Genomic DNA, 9,636 nt, shown 5'->3' with positions numbered 1-9,636 from the left:
ATGAACTAATTTAAAGGTTCATATGGATTAGTTGGGCTTAGAACATAAACAAATTTTTGTTAACAAATTGGTTATTGAATTTTAAGGTGAGTTTTTGTTAAACATACTTAGTTGAAATACTTTCCAAGTGTTTTATTTCTTGAGTTTGGAACTGGTTCGCTCTGTAAAATTGATTTACTCAGTGCGTCATCTGCATCAGTTATTGGAGGCGTTTTTCAACACTGTTTCAAACAGCTGTGCTGTGGTATCAGGCCGCGCACGTTTTTCTTTTATTTACAAATTCCGTTGGCAGTTAAATTTTGCCAAACTGCCACAGAATGATGGATAATTTAATGCTAAATGTAAATGTGAGACCAGGAAATGATAAAAAGGTGAGTGATAAGGAACAAAGGATTTCATTTATCTAAAAACTAAAATCCCTTGCAGCCTCCAAACAAGACGCCAATACAGAAACGTGTTGTCAGGCCCAGTGGAGGAGCTAATGAGAATTTTGATTTCCAATTCAATGCGGCGGATAAGCCCAAGGCAAAGGCTATAGTAGTGAGGAGAAGACGTTTACCCACCACCTCTACGCCCAGTGCCACACTCAAGCCCAGCACAGGAGACGACTTAATGTTCAATGTGTCGACAACACCAAAAGTTCCAGAGATTAAGAAGATTTCCAAACCCGCTGAGACACACGGTGAGGATCTGATCATAAATGTGACCACCAGCCAGCCTCAAATCTCTTCTCTGGTGGGCCAGAAACCCAAGGCCAAGTTGAGTCGAGCCGAACGCCTGGGTCAGAAAAAGCGTGGCCAGCAGCCGTTGGTCAAGTTAACGGACGAGCAATTGAAGCGCATTCAGCGCCGACCACAGAATCCCAATAAATTGCCACGACCCGGTGATTTGTTTAAGGCCGAAATGGATGAACAAAGACGACAAAAGAAACTGAACGAGGAAGTCATAGAGAAACATGCAGAGAATAAGATAGCTGAGGAAGTTGAGCAACAGGAGAAGACCGAATCCAACAAGGAGGAGACACAAAAGCCAAAACCAACGAATCGATTTCGTACACCAAAAATTGGTCTCTTCGATCAGAGTGATGTGGAGGCGCTCCAGCAATTGGGCCAACGTGCCGTTAAGCCAGTCAAAGAGACAATATTCTCAACGAGTAAAGTGAAAAGTTTGCCCTTGCATCCGCATGCGGTGAAGAATCTAGAGGATTTACTTAGCATACGCGACCTGACGACAGTGCAAGAGAAAGCCATACCACATATATTGGCTGGCAAAGATGTCCTGGTACGATCCCAAACAGGATCAGGCAAAACATTGGCCTATGCCCTACCTTTAGTCGAAAAACTGCAGGCACAAGTGCCCAAAATTAAGCGTACCGATGGTGTAATGGCTCTAGTTATAGTACCCACACGAGAATTGGTCATGCAGACATATGAGCTCTTGCAGAAGCTAGTGAAACCCTACACATGGATAGTGCCAGGGTCATTGCTAGGCGGCGAGAGTCGTAAGAGTGAGAAGGCTCGCCTTAGGAAGGGCATCAATATACTGGTGGGCACACCTGGCCGCCTAGTTGATCATCTCCTGCACACAGCTTCATTTAAGTTGACATCGTTGCAGTTTCTTGTTCTCGACGAAGCCGATCGCCTGCTAGAGTTGGGCTATGAACGCGATGTCCAACAGCTGGTCGAGGCCATAGATAAGCAAAGAGCTGAAAATGAGATAGTCACCAAGATGCAGCGTCTCCTGCTAAGTGCCACATTAACGACACAAGTCCAACAGTTGGCCGGGCTTACGCTCAAGGAGCCGCTCTACATTGACAATAGCGATGAGGCCGCCAGTTTGGCCCTAAATGGCAAAAGCGGCTACCAAAAAGAGTCCATTGAGGCGCAATTGGGTGATGATGGTCTAGGCGAATATCAGGAGGATGTAACCGGAGTGCTTAGCATACCAGAGAATCTGCATCTTAGCTATATTGTTGTGCCGCCAAAGTTACGCCTGGTGGCCATTTCAGCGTTGCTGGCCAAGGAGCTGGCAGCTAGTCCAAAGCAATTTAAAGCAATTATCTTTATGAGCACAACGGAAATGGTTAACTTTCATCATGATATGCTCAATGAGGCTCTAACTCAGCGTGTTCTTGACGAGGATGACGAAAAATCTGATGACGACGACGATGACAATGACGAGGGAAGGCCCCTGTTGCAGGGACTACGTTTCTTCAAGTAGGATCCAGCATGAGCATTATCTAGAAACAATAATTTTAAGAGAATTTAATGTATGCTTTACAGATTACATGGTTCCATGACACAAACAGAACGCCAGGGCGTCTTTCATGGCTTCCGCGAGTGTCCCAGTTGTGTCCTGTTGGCTACCGATGTTGTCGGACGTGGCATCGATGTGCCCGATATCAAACTTGTGATCCAGTACACTCCACCGCAGACAACCGCTGATTTTGTCCATCGTGTGGGCCGAACCGCACGAGCCGGACGCAAGGGTAGAGCCGTGCTCTTTTTGGCCCCAAGCGAGGCTCAGTTTGTGCGGCATCTGGAGAAGAAGAGGATACGCATTCAGCAGGGTGATATGTATGCCTATTTGCAGGCCCTTTTGCCTCGCGACGATGAGGCGCGTACTGTGCAGGAGGCGGCCTCCAATTTGCAGCATAAATTTCAGACACTTCTCGAGGATGATCGGGAATTGCATGACAAGTCCTGCAAGGGTAAGTCTCCTTCCACATCTATCTATTGGTTTGTCTTTCTGTCTGTCTGTCTCCCTCTTCTGGCTAGTTCCCATGGCACTCACTTTTCCAATTGCCTCCAACTCTAAAAAGGGCTCTTGTACAAACTACCAATTTAATCCTTTCACCAAAGGACATTTACTTTGTAATTAGGATTTTTTACAACACAATTCTCAACTCAAAAAGGGGTTAAAAAAAAAAAGACGAGTACATAAAAAAAAACAAGAAATACAGCGGAAAATGGGGAAAATATGAATGGAAATACAACAGACTGCCGTCTCTCTGCTATTTTTCCAATTATAACTTCGACGTGAGCGCCACGCCTCCTTAAAAACGCCCACTGACACAACTCGGTCCTAGACACGGCGCGGTGCGGTGCGGCGCGGCGCGGACACGCGTTAAAAACACAGAAATTATTTCATATTTAAAGTTAATTTCGATTGCGTGTTGTCTGTCTGTCAAATCACAAACCGTCAGTAAAAAAAAAAGAGGAGAGAACGAGAAAATGACTCCGTTCATCGGCCAGGCTGTTTCATTAGTCGGTTTAGCAGGAGCTGGAGGAGGGGAACCGCCATTCGCAGAGTATCCTATTAAAAATTATCCCTGATGTCGATAGCAAAGAAAATGTTGAACAATTTGCAACATAAAATCAGCGAAATTTAATTCCCTAACATCCTAATACTGATCAAAGCTAAGTTTGTCAATCTAAAAGATCAAATATTGATACATTAATCTTGTCGAATCAAAGAATTTTGTAACTTGAGAAAATATCTAAAATTCTTTCCATATTATATTGATCCAAATCACTTGATATCAAAGCAAAATTCGCTCACCTCGTCTTAAATATCACCTAGAGGTTTGCTCCCTTTTCGGTTTCAGTTGGTTTTGATGTCTACCATTAAAAAACTTTCTAGAATTCAGTTAGATAGGTAGAGATAAGAGACTAGAGACTCCGTTTTTCTTTTGTTCGAATAGCTTAATTAATTTTTAATATTCGATTGAATTGGGTGTTTGAGAATTTGTGCGTTAAAACATCTTTTGTTTTTGGATAAACCACGAACTGCTGAAATTTCTATATCCAAAAAACGAGTTTTCCCTCTCAAATGGTCAATTTCCCACTCCGAATGGGTAGAGCATTGTCAAGGATAAATCCACTTAAAAAATGTATTTGGTTTCTAAATATTAATGAAAATTTTTTATTTACTTTTTGAAAAAACAAATTTGTATATTTAAGGATCAAGTTCTGGAAATCTTTTCGGCAAATTACTGGAAAATCCATCATTATAGATTTAGTATAAAAGATATTACAACCTTTTCTTTTGCAAGACACGGAGGGAATACCAATCAAAAGTTGAGCTATGAAATTACTATCAGTTACTTATCTATAACTAAAGATGATAATTGCATAAATTTTCTTTAATTTGAAAAGTGTTTCAAAAAGATTGTTAATGTTTGTTTAGAGCATGGCTAATTCGTTGTAATCCTTTCCCACTTTGTATATTTGCTTTTCCCAAGTGTCTTAAGTAATGGGTTGGTTAAGAAAGAAAAAAAAATAAAAAAGAGAATGAGAGAGATAGAAAAAATAAAGTTAATTAGATGTTACCAAGGCTGGCACTGCCCCTCTTTTGACCACTGTCTCCCACTGTAAGAGACTCGAGAGCTAACCATTAAATTGAAAGGGTTGCCGTGTTGTTAAGGTTAGAAAATGGAGTTAACATTTACACGCTTTTGATTGAAACATCAGGCGAGACTTACATCCTCGCTCCCTCTCTCTCTCTCTCTCTCTCTCTCTCTCTCTCTGTTTGTGAAACTGACCAGAGTGAAATAAGAACTATATGTACATATAGAAAATAAACGCAAATGAATCATCGACTTTTGGTAGATGGCTGGCGACTTCAAACAGGAAACGGAAACTGAACTGTAATACCCAAATGGCATTTTCAAGGCAACTACAAAACAATGGCCAATACATACCAACTCTAAACTCAGAACGAAGAAAGGAAAGCCAAAAAAAAACGAAAAAGAAAGATAAACGTAAAGAGAAGGGCAATGAAAGTTGGTAGATGGTTGAAGGAAGAGAAGCACCGTTGAAAATGGCAACTCAAATTGCACTTAAGCGCCGAGTCAAGCGTCAAGGCAGGAAGCCACTTGGCAAAACTTAAGGAGGACACCAGGAGGAGGGCGAAATGGATGATGATGATGATGATGCAATTGCTCTACACTCTCTACTTCGATACTCTCTGTACTATGACTCGGCTTTTCTCGTTTGTTCGCCCAATCAAAAGGCCATTAAAAAGTATTACGCTTGAACAAAACCCAGTACAAACCAGCGCAAGGCTGTTAGGAAAGACAACAGGATACACCTAAAAGATAGTCCAAAGGACACGAGAAAAGAACAAGTCCAAGGGGAGCGAAACAAAATGGAGGCAAAACGGCAAAAGGATTTCTAAAGAATTCTTCAAGCACCAAAGAGCAAGAGAAGCGAGACCCAGAGAGAGAGAGAGCGAATGTTTGGAGTAATTGAAACTATTTTTGTTACTTAAAATTCACTTTTTGAATGGAATGTTAAGTTCAATCTACAAGAAAATTAAGGGGAAAACTAATTAGGCAAGTCATAGAAACTAAATTCATGCCCAATACACACACACACACACACACACACACAAACCTTGCAAAAATCCTTGCCAAAATCCCCCAAAAACAACAACAAAAAAAGAAAACCTTAAGCCTCAAACCATTTGAAATCAGGCAACGACCCTTAAATTAACAACACAATAACAACAATACAAAAGGCGAAGGGCGCAAAACAAAAATGTGAAAAACAATCACAACAATTTGCCACGCCCACACCCACACAAAACAATGAAAAAAGTTGTCTCTTTCTCTCTCTTGCGCTCTTTGTGTGGGTGCACACAAAAACCACATGGACACGCGCTTGAGCCGTTGATGTGAGCATTAAGCCCAAAAGCGCAACAACCCCGCCCACCAGCGTCCGACCCACCTTGGCCAGTCAGTCAGTCAGTTAGTCAGCCACCCTCTATCCACCAATCCATCCATCCAACCATCCATCTAGCCATCCATTCCGGTCATATATATTTGAAACGGAGGAAGAAAGTGGCATAAAAAGCCATTTTCTGCGGTTTTTGTGTGGTTGCAAATTGGGATTGGAATTGGAATTGAGGATTGTGAATGGTGGGGAGAGGAGGGTGGCGGTGGAAGATTGTGGGAGGATGAGAATAATCGCAAGTCTCGAATGACATTTATTTTATACGCTTACTTCCGGCTTGCAGACGTTCTCTAAACATCCGGTCCCTGTGATACTTTTTGTTTTGTTTTCTTTGTCTTTCTCACTCACTCACTTAGTCTTTGTCCGTCTCTCTCTCTCTCTCCCTCTCTCTCTCTCTCTCTGTGTAAGCCAGCTACTTGACTATAATCGCATTTGCGGCAATTAAGCAGAGCCCCAAAAGACACACAGGGCTGACGTCGTGCTGACTTTTCAGTGTTTCTCTTTAGTGTGCACACAAAAAAGGGACGAAGCCAAGTTAAGGATACGGATACGGATACAGATCGGATGCGCCAGAATCCAAAACGTCTGGAGCTTATTTGGGGGCGGAGGCGGGGGATAGTTAATTGCTTGGGCAGGAATCTCTATCTCCCTCTCTCTCTCTCTCTCTCTCTCTTTTACACTCTCTAGTTGAAGTGGAGTTTAAGGGTTTTCAGAATTGTCGGTTTTGTGGCTTCTAACTCTAATATGTGGTTGGTATGAAAACTAATTAATACCTTCTTCTTCTTATGTTGTTTATGTGATTGATTTCGACTTGAAAATTTAACTTGAATGTTGTAAATCGGATAATCTTTACCTTAAAGGATTTGAGCTTAAAATTCCCTTTATAAATATATCGCAAAATTTAGAATATTTTGTAAATATCCTCGAAGCAAATTTCTCTAATTTCACAGTACTAGATCCGCCAAGAAGTTAGAACTATTCAAAAATTATACTGAAAAATTCCTGATCTCCTGATTTGGAAATCTGTAATTCTGATAATTTTAAATCAGAATCATTCGTTTGAAATATATCTCTTAATCGTTTATTGAATACTTAAACCAAATTTGTAAGGGTTATATAATCCCAAAATATTGGACATATTGATTTCTATATATGATTTCTTAACTCTGAAATTGGATGGCTTACAAAACTTTTTGATGCTTGAAGTCCCATTTAAGGATGCCTTTAAAATTGGTTGTAAAATATTTGAAAAGCTGACAATTTGTGTAGCTGCATTTAGAAAACGATTGAAAGGTAGTTTTTTTTTTTTTTTAAACGATTAAAAAATAAATTGTTCACCCTGTTGGGTGACTTTATCTTGTACCTTGTGTGTTGTATCTTTATTTTTATTGTCAATTCCGTTGGTTGGTCGCCACCCTCCTCCTCTCTTCCATCTACATATAGACATCTGTCTACGGTTCTTTACCAATTTCCATAGCATTTTTCATTTCACATCAAATTTACATAGCATTCTGATACTTTTCAGTAGATGTTTATCAGTGAAACAGGGTAGACACACACACACACACACACACACACACACACGCACTTACACACAGACACACCAACAGGGTGAACAATTGTGGCTTGTTATTGTTGTTGTTGCTGTTATTTTTCTTTCTCTCCTATTTTGGTGGCTGACAACCGCAGTTGGTAATTTGATATCATTGTTGTATAATTTGGCATTGCCTTGGCATAAGTGCTGCGTAATTAGCAAGGACATGCCCACAACCAAGGCAAATAATAATAACAATAGACGACGTCGACGACGACGACGAGAACGACGTCGACTACAGCGATGGCAATGTGAAATCCTTTGCTGACATTGCTCATTTGTCATTTTAACAAATTTATTTTGTAATGAATGCCGCACACACACACACACACACACACACACACACGGTAGCAGGCACTTAAGCCAGTACATCAATTAATTCTGAAAGCATTAACATGCTTACCAATTTACCATTCCACAACTCCAACTCCAATTCTTAAAACCATACTCACTCTCCATCTCTCTCACACACGCTCTTTGTCTCTGTCTCTTGTTTCTCATTACAGCTTTTGTCTCATGGATGAAGTTCTATTCGACATTTCCCAAGGAACTGAAACCCATATTTAATGTACGCATCGCTCATATGGGACATTTTGCCAAAAGTTTTGCCCTGAAAGAGGCACCGACTAAATTTGCCAGCAAACATGCAGCACCTAAACCAGCACCGCCAACCAATCGTTTAACCTATACAGAAAGGTAAATAGAGTTCACAATCATTCTATATCGAATTCCATTTCAATCACTTCTTTTTTTTTTTACAGAGATCCCGAGAGAATGCAACAACAGAAACGCAATAAGCGGCGACTCTTTACCACAACGGTAAATGGTGAAGTGCGTCAAATGCAGCAACAGAGCAATGAAAATCGAGGAGATGGAGCAACGAGAGCAGGAGCTGGAAAAATACCAGGACCAGGACCAAGAGAAGGCGGTGGCGGTGTCGGTATCGGGCGCAGCAGTTTCATGAAAAGTCTAAGCAAATCCCGTGCTCTGAATATATCCGAGTTTGATAGTGGTCTACCAACAGCGGGACAGCCCAAGAGGCGCAAACAGTAGCCATCATCCACATCCCCATTCACATCCACATCATCGTCATCCTGATTTGAGGAGCATTTTGATGTCTGTTCAAGCATTTAATCGAAAATAAAATTGCAAGAGCAAAAATGAAAATCTAACAGCAAATATAAAACTATAAAAACTTTTACAATAACGAAGTTTTTCATACACTATAAAAGTGAAAATTTAAATGTATTTAAAAGTTTTAAAACAACCCAAAAAAAAAAAAAAAAACATATATGAAAAAGAAGAACAAAAAATAGAATAGAAGAATTATAAATTCACAAAAAAATGCATTGAACACATCTGTCACACATCCTTAAATTGACTTTTCTAAAGTGTATGAGAGAGAGTGAGAGAGAGAGATGGGAAAAAAAATTGCTCATAAAAGTTTCATTTTTCTCAACTTTTAAGCCCGGACGTCCTGCGGGAAAAGTTCTACAGCGAACGCGCTTCTAGCATATTTTAAGCTAATGTTTTTTTTTTTTTTTTCTCTTCCTTTTATGTAATATGTTTTACTAGAAAATATTAAAAATCCATTTTCCGCTCACTGACGATTCATTCAGTTCATTCAGAAAATCGCCTCATCTTGTCAAAGTGATGCGTGTGGCTAAGGCTAGGAGAGGGGCAGGGGGAGGGCAGGATGAGGCACGTGTTGGTCTGCCACCGCTTGCCTTTTTATGCAACTGAAGCGCATAATTTGTTGGACAAGGCATAAATAAATAGAAAGCATATAAAAAAAAACATAAACATAGGAAAAAAATAGAAAATCAAACGATTTTCATTTATTCTCATTTTTGTTCGGGTCAATATTTGTGAAGGACACGTGCCTGGTGGCAAGAGAGGGGTAAAAGTCCTAGCTATGGCTATTATTTTGGGACACCCCCCACGCCATTTAATTGTGGGCTCTCTGTTGGGCGCCACACCCCCTCCCGTCAGTTAGACAATTAGACGACGGTCAGCGATTGATTTTTAATTAGGACTCGCTTTCATATGCCTGTCACTCAAAGTCAAAGTGCTCCAAAAAAGGAAGTGCAAGTCCATGATAAAGCCAATCAAGCATGAACCATAAGCACAACGGTTCATTTCCTCTAATTACATGCGAGTGTCAACATATGAAATAATATTTTGTTATGAAAGGCTTCGTGGGGTAGGGTCAGGGGAAGGGGAAGGGAAGCGAAGGCAAAACTCCCCCTAGCAAATGATTTAACAAATATATATTTATATCGATATGGAATAAAGATTTCTACGTAT

General features: G+C 40.5%; 1 protein-coding gene across 1 annotated transcript; it reads left to right on the top strand.

Moving 5' to 3' along the window:
* Positions 1 to 223: 223 nt before the first annotated feature.
* On the top strand, positions 224 to 8,501 carry LOC6641304 (probable ATP-dependent RNA helicase CG8611). Its single transcript, XM_002064003.3, has 5 exons — positions 224 to 371; positions 427 to 2,216; positions 2,283 to 2,710; positions 7,836 to 8,025; positions 8,091 to 8,501. Exons 1-5 carry the CDS (start codon positions 318 to 320, stop codon positions 8,380 to 8,382), a joined length of 2,754 nt encoding a protein of 917 aa, XP_002064039.1. The 5' UTR covers positions 224 to 317; the 3' UTR covers positions 8,383 to 8,501.
* The last annotated feature ends 1,135 nt before the right edge of the window (positions 8,502 to 9,636 follow it).

This window comes from Drosophila willistoni (assembly GCF_018902025.1).
Source record: "Drosophila willistoni isolate 14030-0811.24 chromosome XL unlocalized genomic scaffold, UCI_dwil_1.1 Seg141, whole genome shotgun sequence".
NCBI classification, from domain to species: Eukaryota; Metazoa; Arthropoda; class Insecta; order Diptera; family Drosophilidae; genus Drosophila; species Drosophila willistoni.
Note: the sequence above shows the minus strand (reverse complement) of the source record. Positions and strands in the feature narration are given on the sequence as shown.

Coding starts and splice junctions, on each gene's coding strand:
- LOC6641304 (XM_002064003.3), top strand. CDS start 318: ATGATGGATAATTTAATGCTAAATGTAAATGTGAGACCAGGAAATGAT. Junction 372..426: donor GACCAGGAAATGATAAAAAG/GTGAGTGATAAG, acceptor AATCCCTTGCAG/CCTCCAAACAAGACGCCAAT. Junction 8,026..8,090: donor CGTTTAACCTATACAGAAAG/GTAAATAGAGTT, acceptor TTTTTTTTACAG/AGATCCCGAGAGAATGCAAC.